The 22,207-nt window shown below is 39.4% G+C and overlaps 1 protein-coding gene across 1 annotated transcript in view; it reads right to left on the reverse strand.

The window, feature by feature from the left end:
* Window positions 1-22,207, reverse strand: part of ITGA8 (integrin, alpha 8) — a gene marked incomplete at its 5' end in the record, with an annotated part of 186,133 nt that overhangs the window by 97,807 nt on the left and 66,119 nt on the right. The window contains 2 exons of the mRNA XM_008567535.1: window positions 17,747-17,938; window positions 20,287-20,492. Of these exons, the coding sequence (XP_008565757.1) occupies window positions 17,747-17,938; window positions 20,287-20,492 (398 nt within the window). The remainder of the gene's footprint in view (window positions 1-17,746; window positions 17,939-20,286; window positions 20,493-22,207) is intronic.

Raw genomic sequence — 22,207 nt, forward strand, 5'->3', positions numbered from 1 at the left:
AACATCACAATTCAGCAGCAATAATTGTAGGCGAGACTCATCAACAGATGCTAAGATTAGTGGGCAGAAGTGTGATGAGAAACAGGATATTTGCATAGTCTTATAATATGTCTCCAAAGATATTTATTTTTACAAAGAGAAAAATAGTAACTTTACAGAGGGGAAAACCTGGATAACTAAGCAACTAATAAAAATGCAAAAAGAAAGTAATTCCTGACATGATGCACTGACTAGGGCATAGCACCACTTGTGCAGTATTCCTGCCAAAAATACATAATCTCAATCTAATGATGAGCAAACATCAAACGAACCTAAATTCAGGGATATTCTTCAAAATGTCTGGCCAGTACTCTTCAAAGGTATTAAAGTTGTGACAGTAAAGAAAGGGGCTGTCACAGATTGGAGGAGACTAAGGAAATATGGTAACTAAATGCAACATGGGATCCTGGATTGCACCCTGGACTAGAAAAAAGAACATTCAAGGAACAAATGGTGAAATTCTATAGAATTTCTAATAGGTCTATTGATTAGTTAATAGTTCATTGTACTATGATTACATAAGTTGTTACTACATAAGTTGTTACTACTAAGGGAAGACTATTACTTTTTGCAACTTTTCTGTGAGTCTAAAGTTATTTCCAAGAAAAAGCTAAGAAAAGAGTTTTATAAACTTTCACTTAGTCTTTTTATTTTCTTTAATATAGATCCTTAATAATCTACCCAATATTACAGAGCAATCTGGGGGGACAGTTAATCTAGTTTTGGGATTATAGAAGCAGAGAAGTTTGGAGTTGAAAAGACTCTTGGAGAAGCAATCCATATACCACATGTCTCTTCCAGGTGAGGAAAGCAAGGCCCAGAGAGGTTGTTACTGAAATCATGTTAGGGCGAACTGGTGCTGGAACTCAGATCCTTTAACTCCCCTTTCATTTTTACTCCCACTCTTTGACACTACTCTAGTTAAGTCCAAAGTCCACGAACTCTTTCCATTGAATTGATTCAAGTTCATTTAAACTCATAATATATTTTTATAGAAAATGTAATGTTCTAATTTCTAAAGTGTTTATAGTGAAATTATGCAAAGCCCACTCAATAAGCATGTAATGTTTTGCTTTTCATACAAACTTGAGTAGAAGTTGGAGAAGTAAAAATAAACTTTAAGATTTGAACCTGGTTCAACTAAACTTCAAATTAGCAATTTCAAGGAGCTCAAAGTTTAATTAAAATGCATTATTCCCTTTGGTTAAAGCGAGCCCTTATTTCCTCTCATGTGTAGGTTCTCTCTTGCTTGTGTGTTTGCTTACACTACACATACTCACGTACACATGCACACAGAGTGCTCACTAAAACAGATGGTGGATCACCTTATTTCATTGGGTATAATTGTCTGAAATGGCTTCATGATATAATCGTTGTTATATTAGGGGCCAGAATGAGACCATGATAGTCTTGGCATTTGGCCAATGTTTTCCTCCAGTTTTTATTGCCTGTACGTGTTTGCTTACACTACACATACTCACGTACACATGCACACAGAGTGCTCACTAAAACAGACGGTGGATCACCTTATTTCATTGGGTATAATTGTCTGAAATGGCTTCATGATATAATCGTTGTTCTATTAGGGGCCGGAATGAGACCATGATAGTCTTGGCATTTGGCCAATGTTTTCCTCCAGTTTTTATTGCCTGTAAGATTTCTGCTCCTCAACAAAGTCTGCATTTCCCGTCCTCCACTCTCCAATGTCCAGGCTATGCATTTAGCAGATGGTGTTATTATACAATCGTGTTTAACAGGATTGCACTAGATCACTGAATTTTAGGATTCCTGACTATCACAGCTGTTTCTCCTCTGAAATGCTTTCACTCAATTAATGTACACAAGATACTCCTCTGGCCAATCCAGTATTCCAATAAGCACCAACACAGAAACCTGAACACATCTACATTTTCAATAGGAAAAAGAATTTCGGGGCTAGAAATGAAAATATGTAGGGCTGCTATTTACATATGTGTGCCAGTGACAATATTTATCATAAAAGTCTGCAAAAATACTGGGTAATGTTAGGAAAATTATTTCACATATTACTTCTATAATTGAATCTCTATGTGTCTATAAGTAAATCTCCACATATCTGTCTATTATACAGTACTTTTCTCAGGTACACTGGATCAAGATTTCAGAATCTTCTTTTACATTCACCTATTCTTTCCTCCCTGCCACCTCCTGTACCTTCCACCACAGCGAGTCATCACCAAGTCCTATTTTTTATTGACACTGTTTTGGTAGTTCCTTTGTTTCAATTTCCTTTGTCATTACCCTAGTTCAGGCTTAATTTATATAGAATTAAATACCCTTAAATGGTTAAGACTCTGAGAGAGAAGAACATTTTTCATCCCTGGCACCCAGTAAAGCACAGTAGTGAGAAATGAGAGACGTCCCCAATACCTCGTCTCCCACTTAGGGGTGAGAGGTGGAGTGGGTGGTGGAATTCCATCACAGTAGGGCAGCAACCTCATGATGTTGGGCAAAGCTTTCAAGGAGAGTCCAGATGTAGGAAGTTTATAAGTGGTTCTCAACCCAGCAGTGTCTCGATAGCTATGTTCTTACATATTCTCATTTGTCTGGGGCAGAGGAAGCAACGGTGGTGGTACCGTAAGTTAAACATGGAGACCACGAAAGCTGAATAAGACAAAGAAAAGGATATTAACTAGAGTGTGTAGGAAAAGGAATACCTCCAAAATAGAGTTTTGTTTTAAAAGTTGGTCGAAGACCTGCCATTTATTAAACGATGCTCCATGTAATATATCATTATAACTTAAACATATAATCTCATTTCATCTAATACAAATAATGTCATTTCATCTTAGTGGTGCCTGAACAGGGACCTGAGTATGGTGAAACTTCTTGGAAATAGGTGAGAAACTTTTGTGTTTTAGGGTGTGCACCAATTCTGTTTGGGGACGAAGGCACATAGTCAGATAGTCAGGAGTAAAACTAATGGGACAAGGAGGGAGCAAAGAGATGGATCTCTTTCTCCTGGGGCTGCAAGGTCTCTATTGTTCAATTAGAAAACTTAAAGAGTGGGATCTCTTTCTCCAAGTTTTGAAATGTATGTTTAAGGCTTGGGGCTGCAAGGCCTCTATTGTTCAGTTAGAAAACTTGGGAACATGTTAGGAGACAGCTCCAAGAATATTATTGTGTTGTGGGTCCTTCTAAGGTCCCTGTGGACACTTTTTCTTTATGCAACTTGATCAGAGACTGTTTACATCCTGACCATGAGGCTTCTAAAGCCCCTGTGGTCTCAACTGTCTCTAAATCTATTGAAGTTCCTGATATACTTTCTTCCCCCACTGATGTTATTGAAAAACCTTTGATTGGAGAATGTACTGAAGAGATAGAAGATAAAGAGGAAATACATAGTGAGGCAAAATCACCTCCTGCTGATCCATTGTCTTCACCCCCACTTTTGGCCATTGAGTACCCTGACCTTTTGCTGACTTTTGACCATCTGATAAAGTCCTCTATTCACCCTTATCATAAGAAGGGGACATTTTCTGACTATGTCCATCTCTGTGTGGATATCGGGTCCTCATATATGCAGGGGGTAGCTTTTGCCACTGCTCTGAGAAATATAACGCTCTCTCAATATTTTAGAGAGTGAGGAAAAAAAGATCCAAGGCGTAGATCCAAAACATGTTTTAAATGTGGAAAAGGAGGTCATTTTGCAAAGCAGTGTCCTAATCAAGCTTCCACTCCTGATAACTTCCCTTCTACACCTACTCCAAATATCTGCCCAAGATGTCGGAGGGGACATCACTGGGTAAATGAATGCCATTCCAAAACCATGGTAGAGGGTTGGCCTCTTCCCCAGTGGGGAAATGGGAAATGGGGCCTGGCCCAGCCCCATCAAACAATGGTGGCCATGTCCATCTATCCTCCCAAATTCTGGAGTAGGCTTCTGAAAAACCATCGCTGACCTCTCTCAAGCAACCAGAGGACATGGAGGACTGGATCTCAGCCTCACAGCTCAATTTGTGTTAACTCCTACTATGGGGCCACAAGCTATCCCTACTGGTATATTTGGCTCTTTACCTTCAGGCAGTGTAGGGATTATCTTGGGATGGAGCAGCCTTACTTTAAAAGGTCTTTGGGTGTTTCCTGGAGTCATTGACTCTGATTATACTGGAGAGATATGAGTTATGGCTGCTGCAGGGCAGGGAATCATCACTGTCTCTCCTGACATGAAAATAGCTCAACTAGTATTGGTCCTTCTATTAATTACAGGTAAAGTTCTTCAAAATACCGCACAGGGAGAGCAGGGATTTGGATCATCTGATAAAGCCTATTGGGTACAACAAACAGGAAAAGGATGCCCAGAATTAGTGTTATCTGTTCAGGAAGAATTCTTTAAAGGGTTATTAGATACAGCAGCTGACATTTCTGTCATATCTGGCCTGCTTTTTGGCCTTTGCAGCCAGCCATGACTGAGCTCCAAGGGATTGGCCAATCAAGTGCACCTCGGCACAGTAGCTCTTTCCTCACTTGGGCTGACAATGAAGGCCATCCTGGGAGTTTTCGTCCCTATGTGCTTTCTTCTATACCTATTAATTTGTGGGGACATGATGTCTTGCAGTAAATAGGAGCTTTACTATTGAGTCCCAATGAAATTCTGCACCATTCCTCTACCCCTTTATAATGGGGGCCCTTATATCTCCTGCCACTGCTGATCCAATTTCTTGGATCTCAGATACACCTGTATGGGTGGGTCAGTGGCCCCTTACTCAGGAGAAATTGCTTGCTTATCAAAATTTGGTTCAAGATCAACTTCAAAAGGGCCATATTGAGCCCTCTAATAGTCCTTGGAGTACCCCTATTTTTGTCATTAAGAAAAAATCTGGCTCATGGAGACTTTTGCAAAACTTCTGAGCTATTAATGCAGTTATGAAACCCATGGGCATTTTACAACCTGGCCTTCCATCTCCTATAGCTATCCTGGCTTCATTTTATTTAATAGTTCTGGACCTGCAGGACTGTTTCTATTCCATCCCCCTGTCTCCTTCAGGTTGTGAATCGCTCACTTTTAGCATACCCCCTTTTAAGTTTCAAGCCCCATGAAAAGATATCAATGGAAGGTATTGCCACGAGGTATGGCTAATAGTCCTACATTATGTCAAAAATATGTTTCCAATATTCTTGAGCCGTTATGATGCCAATATCCTCAGGCATATATCATCCATTATATGGATGATATTCTAATTGCCTATGAAAATCAACAGTGTTTACTTTCAATATTTGATTCCCTTTCCAAGGTATCAGCTACATATGGTTTGGTTCTATCTCCGGAAAAAATTAAAATGCAACACCCCTTTTCCTATTTGGGTCATATCATAGACAATAAGACTATCCGCCCACAAAAAATTCAAATCAGATGTGATTCTTTGAAGACACAATGATTTCCAAAAATTACCGGGAGACATTAACTGGCTTGGCCCTTCCCTCCAACTTACAACTGTGGATCTTCAGCCTTTATTTGACATCAAAAAGGGTGACTCGTCACCTAATTCTCCCAGAAGTTTGACTCCTGCAGCAATCCATGCGTTGCAGAAAGTAGAACAAGCCATTCACAAAGCACAGGTTTTTCGTGTAAACCCATCTTTACCCATATTTCTTACCCTACTTCCCACACCTGTTATCCTCACTGCGTTAATATGGCATTAACATGGCCCATTGGAGTGGCTTTTTTAAACCACCTCATCAGACTCATACTTTAACTCTTAATTAAAGCTGTAAGAAATAGATAATAATCAAAGAGCAGCATTGGTTGCGACAGTTGTTTGGAACTGACTCTCATTATATTGTTATTCCTTTCTAATCACAGTGGTTTCTATGGTTAATGAGCTCTGTTGCTGCTTGGCAAGAAGCCGTTACAGAGTTGACTGATCAAATTTCTGTCCACTACCCTCAGAATAAACTGTTACAATTTTTTCAGCGCATTGCCGTCATGTTTCCTAAAAATACTTCTTTGATTCCTTTATCTAACGCTTCCTTCGTGTTTACTGACAGCTCCAGCATTGGACTAGCAGCAGTAATTACTGATGACCAACCCTTTTCTAGATGTGTTCAAGCCTCCTCTGCACAGTGCATTGAACTTCACACTGTTATTTATGCTTTTTTCTTATTACAGGACAGTCCCTTTGATTATATTTGGACAGTCAATATTTGATCTTAGTTTCACAGGATATTGAAACAGCTCATAAGTTTTGCTTTTTCTTTCACTTAAAACACAGGAACTTCCTTATCTAAGGGGGAGACTCAACATACAACTTCACTGTTTTCTTAAGGCAGCCAGCTGTAAAGTAACCAAATGGTAGCTTGTAAAACTGTTAATGGTTATTAAATAACAAGGTCCTTGGTATTCCAAGGAAGGAAACCTTGACAGAGAAATGTGAAAACTAATTGGTTGTTGATTAATTATGCAATAAGTCTCGTCAAGGTTTCCCACCTGACAGTTTGGAATCTATGTCAAGTCGCTCTGAGACCTATTCTAAACCTTAACAAAAAGCAAGGACATGTTTGTGTCACCTAAAAAGGATAAAACTTAATCTTTTTCAGTGACTGAAAGAACTTTTAGTTGGACAAACTAAAATAAAAGAAGTTAATTCTTTTCTTAAGTGCACATACTTCTCTTCTTTGCCAGGGACTCTGGGGCTTTATGAGAGATGCAGACTTGGCACCAACCAGAGCTTCTTTTTGGGTCTGCTGCTTTTTTCTTGAAACCCCAAAACTCTATAGCCTTATCTCTGTTTGCTCTCTGGCTCAACCTTAAGCTCAGTAACTCATTTAAAAAACAAAAACTAAACTAAAATCAACCTGCTTTGTTACCTTATTTTCTCTAAAACAAGGTGAGGCCTCACAGATAAATTGATATCTTTTAATAAAAGAAAACAATTTAAATCTAACTGTCCTTTTATACTAGTGAGTTCTTTATTTGTCTGCTTATGTCTATATATATGTGTGCATAAGTATATGTTGTCTATATGTTCATCTCTATATGTGTGTTTGTATTGTCTGCATGGTACCAAATTGGCTTATAATTAATGCATGCTCATTAAATAAGTATACTTTTCAAGTTCACATGACTTTAATTTTCCAAAATTGTTGATACAATAAATATGTTTTCAAAATTTAATTTAAACCTTCTGCCTAAATTTGCCTTTGGGTCAACACCTTTGTGATATGTTTGATACTTATTTAACTTTAAAAGCTAAAAGCTATAAAAAAAAAACAAAACTGCTGAGTTTCTCTCAAAGCCCTACACATGCCTTGTTGTTTACTTGTGTGTAGATTACTAATCAAACAGGATTATATATGTCTTTGCTAGAGGCTTTTTCAATTATAGACCCATCCTATAACAAAATGCTTTGTTTCAACTGTAAAACCTTGATTTATAACTTTTGCTTTTTCTTTTAATTAAATAAAAAGGAGGGAAATGTGAAGGATGGATCTATAATTCCTGAAGTCAATAGATCTGTTAATTACACTGCTCATTTGTCTGCTTTACCCTTTTGTTTTACCACTAAGCCTAGGTTTGGTTGTTTTCATACCCACATCCAAGGAAAATTGGCACATGGGATGGAAGCTCTTTCAGAAGGACTCCAACCTCATCCAGGAGTACATATGCAGACTGTAATGATGTATGGATTGGATGGGATAAAAAATAAAAAGAACTTGTGCTCAAGGAGCACCCCCAGAGCTGTCTTCCTGTGTGGATCAACAAAGACAGCCTTTTGTCAAACACCCTCACTGGCTGGAATGTTATTATACCACTCCCATATTGCATCACCCTGTTGGGTTTTCTTCAGACAATGAGAAGGCATTATGGGACTGGTCTCATCATCACCTAGAATCCTGGTTGCCAAACCCCAGGGGTTTGGGTGACTAGTATATGGTATACAACTCAGGGTATAGCCCATCCATGTTTGTGAAGATTGCTTGTTTCATTGACTGTTGTTACTGTATCTATCATAGACCAAGTTCAAAGTCTCGTGATTTCCTATGGTTTATGCTCCTGTGTAGCTCCTCCCAATGTGCTACTTGTGGAAAATTTTGAAATAACACCCCATGGTAATGGTTATAATAGCTCCTGTAAGCAATGAAACTGTCTCAGTTGCATTTCTTGTACATTGTACAGTAGATATTGTATTTGTTAACAGTGTTTAAAATTGCTTCTGTATTTGCCTTTTTGTGCTTTTCAGTCTGCCTTCATTGTAGCAACCAACGATTTTGGTGACTCTGTACTATTACCCACCTATTACGGCTTCAGATGGGAGGTCCTGCGATTGTCTTCATCCAACATACAGAAGGGGAAAGAAGGGGTACGGAATAAGTAAGTTGACAAAGTCCTTGTTATTCTAGGGAAGCCAGCAAGGCTGGCATCCCTTTTGCCCATTTCCCCCTTCTCCCTCCCTTTGAGGTCTGACCTTTGATTGAACCCAGGACCCTGGAAGCTTTGTAAATGAGAAACTTATGTTCTTATTTTGTTGATAAGCAGTTAGCTATGAATCTTCAAGCGCCATGGCAGCTGAACATGTTCTATAAATAGCTTGGTACCAGATATAATTGATTTAATCAATATGATTTATTATTTTCACTGGCTTATAAAAAGGAACCTAAAATAAACTAAGATGCCTTGCAGGTCAGCAGCCTGCAAGGTACTCCTGATCCCATAAAATAAATCATGTCTTTCTTCACTTCCCACCATCTCCCCTCAGGGTACTGGTCAACAACACATCTTTACGCCAACATATTCTTATCTAATTTTACAGACAAGGACACTGAAGTTTAGCAAGGTTAAGAAATGGTCTCACTCTTACACAGCTAGAAAGTACTGGGGCAAATTTTAAAGCTAGGCTGTTCATCTCCAACATGCTAGGATTTTGAGTTTTCAAAATCTCATGTGGCCCAACATGACTGTGGAGTAAAGTCACTTTGATTCTATTCATGGTAATCACATTAATTTCCTTTCCTACTCTACGCCATTTTAAAACATTTTGTAAAAATCCTTTCTCAGTCTAGAAAGTGCAAGAACCACAACCCAGCCAAGTAGGTATGATGAGCCCCGTCATACCAGATGAGGAAATGAAAGCTGAAAACCTGAAAGAACTTGTTGACATCAAGCTAACCAGTGTTAGGTGGGAACCCAGACTAAGGCAGTCTGATTTCCCTTCCTCTGTTCATAGCTACTCTGCTAACTGTAATATGGTTATTTTAATATTGACATTTTCCAAAAAGAAAGAAGTGGGGTGTCATCCAATCTTACCCTATATACTCTCCTGTTGGATACATACATATGCATATAAAAATACACACCTATATATGTGAGTACATGTATCTGTGTATGAGCTGATTCAAGTGATTCAAGAGCCAGGGATGGGGCAGCTACATGCTAGTAGCTGAGACAATGACAGAAGGCCCTGAGGGCATTTCAGAAGATTGGAGGAGCACCCCTCCCATCATAGGCCTGCCACTGCCGTCGCGAAACTGTTCCCTGCATCTCAGCCACTCTAGTTGGGGCAGCCCTGCCTTTGGGTGCCCCCAAGTGTAATTCGTGCAGGAGCTCTGGAGAGCACAAGCCAGAAACCTTGGTGGTGTTCATGTTGTGTTAAAGCTACAGGCCGGCAGCACATGAGAGCAGTGGAGGTGTGGCAGCCTCCACTCAGATTTCAGAAGATGTATGAAAAAGCCAGGAGACTCAGGCAGAGACCTGCTGCAGGGTTGGAGCCTCTGAGGAGGTCATCTGCGGAGCAATGTGGAGCAGAAAAGTGGGGCTGGAGCCTCAGCAGAGAACTCCCACTGGGGAAACGTCTAGTAGAGCCAGGACAGCAGGGCTGCTGCCAGGAGCCCAGAACTGTGGGGCTGCTGGCAATGGGCAGCGCTGGCCTGGAAAAGCTTCAGGCACCAGGACAGCTCAATGGTCTGCACTTGGCGGAGCTGTAGGAACAAGGCTGCACAATGCTTTGGGGGTCCAGATGCCCCACTGTGCTCAATGTTTGCCCTGTTTGGGTTTCAGATTTGTTTGGGGCTTGTTTTTCCTTTCTATTCCTCCCTTTTGGAATGGGAATGTGTACCCAATGTCTGTCCCACTGTATCTTGGAAGTAGATAAATTTGTTCTTGACTCTTTTCAGGTTCACAGCTGAAAGGAGTTTTGCCTTTAGTCTCAGATGAGACTTTGGGCTTTTGAGTTGATGCTGCAACAAGCTGAAGACTTTTGGGACTGTTGGGATGGAATATTAATATGTGAATGCAGGGGTCATTTATCCTCACTAAGGAAACATCGCAGAAGATTCTGAATGAGTAGATTGTACAGCGAGGGACCGTGAAGGGGTGGATTGTAGGGAAAGTGAAAGAAAATGGTCATGGCCCCTCAGATGTTCAGAATCTTGCCAAGCATTTGGTGTAAATATGCATGTGTGCCCAGTTGTTCCTTGGCTATTGTCTAATGTAATTGTTCATGTGCACCTAGGTGTTCTGGATTATGGACTTAAGTGTAAAGGATGAGTGGTTCTGATCCATGGGGCCCTTGCCCCTGGGATGCTGGGCCACAGGGAGGCCACTACTGCTGCTGGAGGCTGTTGCTACAAACTGTTGCTGCTAGTGCCCCCGGGATGCCCCAAGAGGCCACCGCTACTGCTGCTATAAGCTGCTGCTGCTACTGCTGAGGGCTGAGTTCGTGTCGTCTGCCAGTGGCTCCCGGGATCTTTCCCAATTACCTAGAGTGGACCTGCGTGTGAGGGGTCTCCCAGGAGGGCCACAGGGAGGCCACTACTGCTGCTGGAGGCTGTTGCTACAAACTGTTGCTGCTAGTGCCCCTGGGATGCCCCAAGAGGCCACCGCTACTGCTGCTATAAGCTGCTGCTGCTACTGCTGAGGACTGAGTTCGTGTCGTCTGCCAATGGCTCCCGGGATCTTTCCCAATTACCTAGAGTGGACCTGCGTGTGAGGGGTCTGGTGACCTAGTCTGTACAATGGGTTTGAAGGGTCTGAGCCCTAGCCTTGGCAGTACAAATGGAAACTTAGTATAACTAAAATAATGAAACACTTTAGTTATGAGTTGCTTTAACCACACAATTAGCGTAGCTATTACTGTAACCTGACAACGAGCATACTGTGTAGCTTTACTAGCAAGAAGTGAAGACCAGGGGGAGCCAACACTACTATGCTTTTAGATATAGCTGCTAAGCTTTTGACACCTAAAAATGAGGGAAAAGTGTTTATTTCAAGAATGGGAAAATAACCCCATCATAACCCCACCAGAAGCTGTCACAGTTAGTAAGCACAATTTTTCAGGTGTGTTCCGTTCCATAACAACTCTGAGTAGCTTGACTTGTTTCAATTCAGAATTTCAAATCCATTTTCTTTGCATTTGTTTTCTCATGAATTCTGTAGGTGAGATTAAGTGAAGAGGTTTGGGATTTTGTTTCTGACCTATTTAGAATAGAGCCACTGAGAGCTTGCAGTCCTGTGTGCGAATCTTTAAAGGCACTCCAGACCCTTCCTGAGTGGAGGGAACCCCCTCATACATGAATCTGCTCCCACTTGCTCCTTGGCTGGGCACAACCTGTACATCATTTGCAGCAGCCCCTGTATCCTGGAATTAGCTCAGGTTCTGGAAGTAATCAGGGGAATTGGAGGTGCCTGTATGTGAACCTACAGAGCCTGTACATTTTCTTCTGGTAATGCATTTAATTAAGACCAAATGATTACAAAATTTCTAAGGGTCAACAATATTTTCCTCCTAAAATATTTTTAAAATTCACAAGCATACTCTTTAGAAAACATGTATGAATTTTTTCAGGTATTACTCTATTCCAAAAAAGACTTGCATTTTAAAGACTTATTTCATACATTTTCAAATTCCTACATTCTATGGATCTTTTCAAGAAAGCCAAGAAAACAGCCAAGATACAAAAAGAATGATCTGTTGATCCAGTGTAAAGGCACCACCCCTGCCTTTCATATCTTGAATATGTAATTCAGTGGAACTGAGAAAAAGACGCTGAGCATGTTAAGAGAGTTCACAAAGCCTTGAGAAGGGACTGCAGATGATAAATTACTGAGCAGGAAATCTTACTAAATCCATATCACTCCTTAGGCTTGTGTCAAGCACAGCCACCTCCTCAGTGCCTGGAGCCCTGGCTCAGCCTTGTGGCTTCCATCTCTTGAGCATCCTACCTACCATGATACACCAGGCACGTGGAGAGATAAAGGCTATCTCAGACTCGCAATGTTAAAAAAATCACTGTTTTTCCCACAGTGCTGCTCCACCTCAGGATTCCTGTCTCAATGAACAGCACCACCATCCAGTGAGTTGCTGAAGCCAGAAAACTGGAAATTATTCAAAATCCTCCTTCTCTTTCACCCCCCACCCCCATACAATGGTTACCAAATCCCTGTGGTGCCCCCCATCCACTTCCCTACATCCCCACTGCCACTACCCAGATCCAGGTCACTGTCATCTCTAACTGAACTGCCCCAGTTGGTCTCCCTGCCAATCCACTCTCTGTGCCAGAGACCAAGTGACACTTCTAAAGTGCCTTCTCATCCCCCTCATTGTAAAGACCAAACCCCAAATGGCTTCTCCACCTGGTCCCAGCTCATCTCTCCCACCTGCTCCTCTGTTTGTACATATACCAGTGATTCAGAAGGTCCCTTGCTGTTCCAGGAGGCCACGTGTTATCAGTGGCTCTTGGCTTTTGCACCTGCTGTCCTGTCTTCCTGCCTGCACCCGTGGCTGTCTGCTACTCAGACTTCACATGAGGTCAACTGAGAGGTCCTCTATAGATGGGACAGGGTCCTCTCTATGACCCCCATAGCAATCTCTACTTCACCTCTTACGGCAATGCTCACCCTTTGCTGTAATTACTTGCTTAACTGTCTGTCTGTCTGTCTGTCTCTTCTAGAACCTAAGCTCTGTGGAGGTGATGACTTGTCTACATGTTCAGCACCATCTCCCCATGCCCCAGCATAATATCTAGCACACAGTAGAGGCTAATACATATTTTTTGACCAAATAAAGGAATGTCTTACTTATTTTTCTTTTAAACCTTGAAATGAAAGGAACAAGTATAAAAATAATGCTGAGCAACTTTAAAATCATTTTTAGTATTTCACTTAAAAAATAAAATAGCATTTTTTCTTTAAGTTATGTTCTTGGTTTCTTACTATAATTCTTATTTCCTAGGGCCATTTTGTTTGGTTTTGTTTTACAGGATAGTTATAGTGGATTCCTACTGGGATACCTGCCAAATCCACGAGTCAACTCTACTTTCTTTGGAAAATGTCGCCATTTGCCTCAGAGACTAGGTTCTCTTCCCCAGGACTTTGGGACTGAGATAGACGGTAGACAGTCTCTCTGAGTGGGTATGACTGCAGCACGTACATGCTGGAGCTGTGGGGCAGAAACAGTTTAGCACAGGCTCAGAGAAATCTGGTTTGCAGAGAAAGAGAGAGAGAAAGAAAGTCCTGACAATCTTGGACCCCCACAAATCTCAGTCAGTCACTTCCAGAAGCCTGGTCAGTACCTGACCTTAGGTCCTCTATTAGTCAGTTTTCTGTTTCTTAGAACACCTAACACTGGGTAATTTATGAAGAAATGAAATTTATTTCTTATACTTTGGAGGCTGGAAAGTCCAAGGTCCAGGGGGTGCATCTGCTGAGTGCCACCTTCTTGGTTGGAACTCTACAGAGTCCCTTGGTGACCAGAGTATTACAAGGCAAGAATGTCGAGAGCTAGAGAGCCTCACTGTGCTCACCTGTTCTACTTATCAAGCCACTAAACTATTAACCCATTATTCCATGAATTAATCCATTCATAAGAGTATTCCTCACAACCCAATCACCTCTTAAAGGACCCTCCTTTTAACTAGTGCCATAGTCTGATTTCCCACCCTCTTACCACTGTTACAATTGGGATCAAGCTTCAATAAATTTTGGGGAGACATTCAGTCCACAGTAGGATCCCTTGAGATTTTCCTGTAACCTTAATGTAAATATCCCTTTTTATGGCTTAAGTCAGGTTAAGGTGCGTTAATTCCTTAACAAACGTGATAATATATTTTAAATGTAAGTCAGTAAGGTATCACTTTAAATACACAGATAATTTCCACAAAATGTAGAGCAGTGCATGAAAAATTAAATATTTTTCAATGGGCCTTCCTGAATTTTCCAGATGTGACCAGAGTACATGGTGTGCCCAAGCATAGAGATGGCAGTAACCACACAAGCAATCTGGAGAAAAGAGCCACTGGTTGGCTTATTCTTTCCTTGTAAAAAATAAACAGAATGTCAGAACTTAGTTAATGGTTTTTTGCCAAAAGAAAAAAGTACACCTCTGACTTTCATAGACATGGAGCAGAAACACAGAGATTCTCGGGCAGTATTTTTCAAAGTACGGTTCCAGGTAAAAACACAAATCTCTGCACCCCACCCCAGAGCAGGTAAATCAAGATCTGAATGGGCACAATGCATTCAGCCTGTATTAACAGGCTCAACAGGTAACTGGCATGCATGCTAAGTTTGAGAACACTGCTGTAAAGCTTATTTCCCTAAAACTCAGCAGTGCGGTTTGAGGCCCAGCAGCAATGGTGGTACCTGGGGGCTTGCTGGGAATGAGGAATCTTGATAACTTTGCCACTTGACCAACTAAATCCGGATCTGCATTTAAAAAAATATGCCAGGTGATCTGTATGCACATGTAAGTGGGGAAAACACTGCTGTTAGGACTATTTCCTAACATGGTCATACCCTGGAATCACCAAGGTCACTTAAACACATCACTATAGTCTGAACTCCATCCCCTGAGATTCTGATTTATTTGATCTGAGCATATGGGTTTTTTAAAACTTCCCAGGCGATTTTAATGTGCAGCCAAGGTTGAGAGCCACTGCTTATAAAGGATGACTACATACATCCTAGAAGAAGGAAATCAATTTGTTGAATGGATTTTGAGACTCAGAAAGCACAAAAATCTGAAAGACAAATTTCTTTTGATTTGAAAGAGAAGGACCCCAGAGAGAAACAAATTCGTTTTTCTTTTTAAGTTCCAAAAAGGACTGGCTTGTAAAGTCACAAGACAAAACATTCCTCAAAGACCATGGAGGAATAGAACATAGAGTTTATAAAATGAATTATAGGGTTTGGAAAGCATGCCACCCAATTACCTCTGGGGAAAGAGCGGGCTTTCACTACTTCCCAGGCAAAGCCTCAGAAGACTGCAACCCAATTACATGCTGGAGCAACAAGATGCCTGGATGGAAAATTAGCAATGGCTAAAGGAAATCTCGGTGGATTAGCCTAAGGGCAATCTCAGAAACCTGAAGACCCCGACCTGGAAGTATCTGAGTCCCAATGGTGGCACAGAGGCAGTTGCTGAGAGTGGACCAGAAAAGGCCAAAATAGGGCAAGGAGGGCCCGGGACACAAGGCACTTCTGAGCAGAGGTCAATACACCAACTATGGAATTAGCCATAGAAGCTTGAGGGACTGAACCACCCTTATATTAAATAGATATTATAATATACACCTTTATATATATTATATATTATAAGCCATAGGCCAATAACAGCAGATGACATGCTTGGGCCAGATGTCCCTTTGCAATCCCTGGACAAAAGGTACAGCCCTTTCTATTCCACTCCTTGGGAAAATGGCTGCAGAGGGAGGAGAGAGAGTCTTGAATCTGATCAAATATTTGTCCAAATAAGACTAAGTTTGAATCTAGAGGTGACTGCAAGATTAAGGTTCTCTACCATGGTGGAAATGGAAGCTTGAGAGCTAAGTGGAATTCATTTATAGAAAAATGAGGAAAGTTACATGTCTGATTTTTGAAATATGCCTGCCAATTTCAAATCCACTATACTAGATAAGGGAATCCAGTCACCTGCTTATAAGGCAGTTTTCTTCTTCATAGATTGCTGGGGTCTTGGTGTCAAGATTGAAAGGCTTCTTTGAGTGGCATTCTTTTTGCAAGAAGATAAGGATCAGGGGGAAATGTTATAGGATCATGAATCATAAGACATCTATATTTTTATTTGAGAGGCAGAATTGGGACCAGAACCCAGGCCTCCTAGGGGATGCATGGGTGAAGCCTGAAGGCCTGAAGACTCTTGACGAATAAGAGTTCAACTAAGTGGTATTAGTGATCCTGCCTTACTTAAGAACATTTACTTTAGATACAGATGGATCCACTGTGTTAACATCACTGATTACTACAAACTGGATCAGCCTCAGCAGATAAAGTTATGGACTAGCAAATGACCTCAAATGAACTTTTTCTGATTGGTAGGAAGGGATGAAGAAGACATAATTAAGATGAGATCAATTACTAATATTGTGCTTACTTCGGCTTCCCTTCCCTGTCCAACTTTTTAAAAAAAATTAAAAAACATTTTTTTTTCTTCCTGAAGGGAATATTCCTTGAGAGAAAAGTTGTTTCATGTTACTCTCCTTCCTGGACCTCATTTGGGACATGTTTCACCTTCAAAGGAAGTCGAAGGACTGGCTATCTGATTGATATGTCCTTTATTTCCTTTGCTTTGGAGAAGGCACAGCCTTTCTGTCAAGTTCCCTGGTACTAAGGGTGGGAAAAGGAAGCCTATGACAAGCATAATGAACAGCAATAACTTTCTAAATTAACTATTTACTTAAAATTGCAACCTAGGAGTTGAATTTCATTAATCGCCCAGCCATACTTTGGGTAGGAATCACCTAAGAAACCTAGATTTTTGAATTATTTAAAATTACTCCCTCTACCTTAAAAAAAAACAAAAACAAAAACAACTAACCATCACTGATTAGACTAGTATGCTATAACCTAAGAAAATAAATTTAACTGAGTGCACTTGAAACTGCCACATGTAGAAGGCATTAATATACAATATAATGCTGAATCCACTTTAAGCCCACTAGGATGTCTATGTAGTGTCCTGAAAAGTTTCTGGAAAGTTTATAAGAATATTTTGCAATATCCTTTTTGCCTAATCCCAGCAGAGAAGAAAAAGCCAAAAGATTGAAATTCATGATGTATATTTAGGCAGTCAGCTTATTGGACTGCTGCCCAAACCAAAAAAAGCTCTCTATATGGAAAATTTCCAATTTGGGGAGGGGCTGGTAGAAAGAGACAAGGTTTTTAATAAATCGTTGAAGCTGTCAGTTAACTATTAATGATTTCTAAGCATTTATTGAAATCATCTTAAAATAACCAACATAAAAGTGAAAACCAAACCATAAAAACAAGAAGTCTAACACTCTCTGCTAAAAACTCTGATTACTGAAATAATCCTTTCAGACAAATCCATGTTTTTAAATAGCATGCACAAAACATGAATTACCTAGCTGGGCTTTGAGATTTCCATGTACCCTCAATATGAATTAGCTAATCAAGAAGAGTCTTTGATTCTTTTCATGAGCCAGTTTTTTCCCTCCACTTTAAAATATTCTACCCATCTTAATACAGCTTTTAAAGCCATCTCGCCTTTCTGATATTGTCTCTTGACAGGAAAGAGAGTGTTTGTTTCGTCCTGCTTCAAATTCTCATGAAAGTCACTCTGCAATCACACAAAAAACCTATGCTATGTTTAAGTTGACCTCTGTCTTTATGAGAGCACTGCTTATGCATGATGCATTTTCCAGAGAACAGACTCGTTCCAGGAAGTGGACTCATGTGAGAAAAGAAAGAAAACCTTACCTGGGTAATCATTCTTGTCTATGTCTGAATCTCCTCTTAAAGTAAAGCCAAATCCGGAAGGGACAGCCTGCGAGGCCCACACTCCTTGCAGAATCTGCGAAGGCTTGGTGTTTAAACCATCCTTGTTCCCATTGTAAATGAGCACTTTGCCTCTTTGATCCTTTCCTGCAAAGGGCACTCCGACGGCGATGTCTACAAACACATTTTTCAAAATAAAGAAGAATATTTTAGAAATAGAGTTAAGTAGAACTGAAGAGCAATACCATAAATTCCTAAGGGCTTATTCTATTTTCTATGAAAAACCCATAGTACTGCAGCCATGATAAATTATTTATTGTCTCTTATCCACCTACAAATATTTCCCAAAAGCTTACGTGCCAGATACAGTGGTACAACAGGACATCAGACACTCACAGCCCCTGCTTTTGGAAAATTTATATTCTAGTGCAGGTAATAGACAATTTGAATAGAGAAATAATCAAGAAGATGTCAAAAGTGATAAACACTATGTAGAGAATCTTAAAAGTATTGATACACTGGACAGTTGTTGGATTGTTGCTTTTAGATCAGGTGGTCAGGCAACATTTCTCTGCGGCTGGCATTTAATCTGGAATTGAGGGACAAGAAAGATCCAACCACGTGAAGACCAGAGAGAAGAGCCCTCCAAGCAGAAGCAACCGCTGCACAAAGGCCTGAAGGAGGAAGGAGCTTGGCCTGCTTGAGGAGCAACCAGGGGATTGTCTACCTGGGAGCTCAGTGAGTGAAGGCAAGAGCCAAGTCAGACCACAGATCACAGGGCAGGTGCGCCAGGTGAGGTACCTGTGCAGAGTACCTTGTTCAAAAAGATTATATCATTTAGTGGTTACTTAGTCCCATGAGGGAGGAAAGATAATTCTATAGGTGAAAATACTGGGAAACCTAAAGAGAGCAATAACAGCTGACTCCCACTTAAATATGCCACTTACCTTCCCCCTCATTTTGTCTGTCAGGATTATCCTGAACAATAAACGTAAATACTTAGCTGTATTTGAAAAAGAATTCCAATAACACAATAACATAATAGTCCACCATGGTGGGTTACTCTGTGTGTCCCATTTACCACTCCTTTGTTTCTCTTTGTTTTTAAGTAAGTGTGAATAATACTGAATGGATGGTGACTCAGTTTGCATTACATTAATGAGGATTATATATCCACTTTTGTATTTGAAAAAGAATTCCAATAACACAATAACATAATAGTCCACCACGGTGGGTTACTCTGTGTGTCCCATTTACCGCTCCTTTGTTTCTCTTTGTTTTTAAGTAAGTGTGGATAATACTGAATGGATGGTGACTCAGTTTGCATTACATTAATGAGGATTATATATCCACTTTCATTTAATAGGTAAAGATAAACGATCTAAAACTCAGATTGTTGTAGAAAATAAAGACATTGTCACGTGGTGGAGAGGAACACTTTCTTCCCTTCCTCTAAGCCAGTGACTTTAAATCCGTCCCCTTGCTTAACCCCAGTTAGCTTGGCATTATTTTATCCACTTTATCCTCAAGGACACTAAGGCTCAGAGAAGCTAAGAACCCCTTTTATGTCATTAAAAACGCTTCTCTTATCTCTCGAAAATTTCATTAAGGGTTTGAGAGAAAAGATAAATGGAAAAAAATAAGATGAAAAAGACAACTCCATAGATAATTTAGCATTATTTATTTCACTTGGGTGATCTGGACTACTGCAGTTTTGGAAAGCAGAAAGTTAACTACAGGTGGACTGAAATTTTTTTTTCTATTTCCCTGAAACCATAAGCTTTTAATGTATACTTACATTTTATGGTATTTAAAAATTACTAACCATACATTTCTGAGAACTGCCAAAAGTACTAATGAATACTTTATTAGAGCAAATGTCTGTTACTTCCTCAACTTCAGTCAAGAAACCCACTATACCTTGGTTCTTAACTTAAAGATCCTGAAAATGTATGCAAAATTTTGTGTGAATGTGCATGTATTCCTGAGGAGAGCCTAGTTGGAAGGCAATCATAAATTCCAACTTAAAGAACCACAAGCCTAAACTAAGAATTTAACACTACTTTATTGCAAACATTGAAATTGCCTTTAAACTGAAGTTTACAGATCAATAAAAATTCAGCATAACCTATACATAGCCCATATAGGTTAATCAGAAGGCAATACACTTACTAATATATCAACATGTATTTGTCTTGACTTTGTACATATAGAAGATTCTCTAGTTCTCTTCAAGTCACCAAATCCAAACAACAATTTTAGAAATATTTGTTGCCACTATTGAGAGCTGGTATAGGGCAGCCTAAATTGAACATGAGAAAATTTCCATGTGACATCAATATTATTCAAAACACAGAAATTTAAAGTTGCCTTGAGATTGTTGTTAGTTTATTAAAAACTAACAATAATAATAACTGTACTCACATACCACTGGGAATACTTTAATATATCTGGTTTCCTTTATGCAACAGTAACATGAAATTATGACATATAAACCCCTTGTAGATATTGGTTTAAATTACCATTGTATCCATCTTGGTTCAGGTCTCCTAAGTGTGCCACAGCACTCCCGAATCTCCCAAAAGTCTCGGTGCCTGTGAAGACCTGTGGGTCTCTGAAGAAGAGAGCGCTCACTTGCACATACAGGTAGATTTGTCCTACTTCTCTAGGGTTACTCTCAAATTCACGTTCCATAAAAAGAGGTGCCCCAATCAATATGTCATCCATTCTGTAGGGAACAAAGAGAGAAGTCATCACACTGGCAGATGTGAGATTCTTTTTTGGGTATTTTTGTAATCAACTAGATTAGTATATTTCCATTGGTATTTTTCCTTTTTCAAGGCTCATTTCACAATCATTATATCTCTTTCATTGTATTTTTATGTCTACAGAATAGAATGCTGTAAGAAAATAAGAATTGTTAAATTATCACATTGAAGTTTTCAATTATATTAAAAATGACTACTTTAAGAAAACCACATATATTTCATACTGTGCAGCTTTTTAGTTCATTTTCAGACATAGTAGTTGCACAAAGAAAACATACCAGCAAAGATCTAATACATAGGTTTTCCTAAAGATAAATTAGTTTGTCTATAATTTGTGTAAGTGTACATTTAAATTATGTAGCTTTCTTTCAGCAATAATGTTTGAAGTCAATGTTGTTCTTCCCTTTCTTCTAGTTACCTCTATTTAATTAAGACAGAAGCAGAGAGGTACTTGAGGCTGGCTAGAAAGACAGAAAACAAAATTTTCATCTCAAATGAAAATTTATAGTTATTCTTTGTACATGCAGATTATAGCAGAAAACTAATAAGTAATTTTTGAGGTTAAAAAAATTGGAGAAACAGACACCTAAGCAAATTATTTAGAGATAAAGACATAACCACCAGTAGCATAAAAATCAAGTGATTAAAGGTGTTTCCTTCACAGAAAAGACGGGCATGAAGAGGAACAGGGCAGGAAACTGTTCTCTTCACCATGAGCCTTCTAAGCTACTTCATTTTTTGAAAAACATATGCATGTATAATATTTGTTTTAAAAATTTTGAGAAGTCACATTAAACAAAACAAAAATTTGATCTATGCTAACGAACTCTACTAGTGTTCATCTGCAGACATCCCGCGTACCCTGGCAGGTGAAATAATCTGAAGGATGACCTGAAGCAGGAATATGAATTTGCAATGGACATTTTTTTTTTTACATTTATTTTTGCATTTGACTTTTAGGCCTGTGTTGACTAGGTAATATACTGAAGTTTGCCAAGTAAACTAATTACTAAAATCATTAAATCATTTAATCATTATATATTATTAATGTATATTGATAACACATATAAATGTATATCAATAATATATTACTATATTAATATATGCAATATGTAATAAATTAATATTTATACTATATAAATTAGTTATATTATATTATATTGATATATTATATATTAATAATAATATAGTAATGACAGTAATAATATAATATATAATAAAAGCAATAATATATTATCAACACATCAATAGTATAATATATAACAAAATTAATGACATATTATGTATTGATAATACAAATATATTTAAATATTAACAAATTATATGTGATATATTTCATATCATTAATATCAAAAGGCAGGGATGAGGTGGAAGCAATTACTGAGAGCAGAAAACTTCTTGTAAGATCTGAGCAGTCTGCAAGACACTCTGATATTGCTGTAACCCACCCTCTCTCTGACTTCTCGCCTTCCAAAGGTGTTCATCTATTCTCTATGTCTCAGTCTGAGTCAATAGATATGCTTCATGCTGGGGATCCCAGACAGGGGAGAGGTTGGGTGTTTAGAGGGAGTTAAGGAAGGCCCCATGGAGGGGATGGCAGTGGACGTGGGATCCTGACAGGTGAATTCAGGGTAGGCTTTCCAGGTGGTGGTATTGTGAGCCAAGAGAAGGGCCC

Source organism: Galeopterus variegatus, unplaced genomic scaffold (assembly GCF_000696425.1).
Source record: "Galeopterus variegatus unplaced genomic scaffold, G_variegatus-3.0.2 Scaffold326, whole genome shotgun sequence".
Classification (NCBI taxonomy): Eukaryota; Metazoa; Chordata; class Mammalia; order Dermoptera; family Cynocephalidae; genus Galeopterus; species Galeopterus variegatus.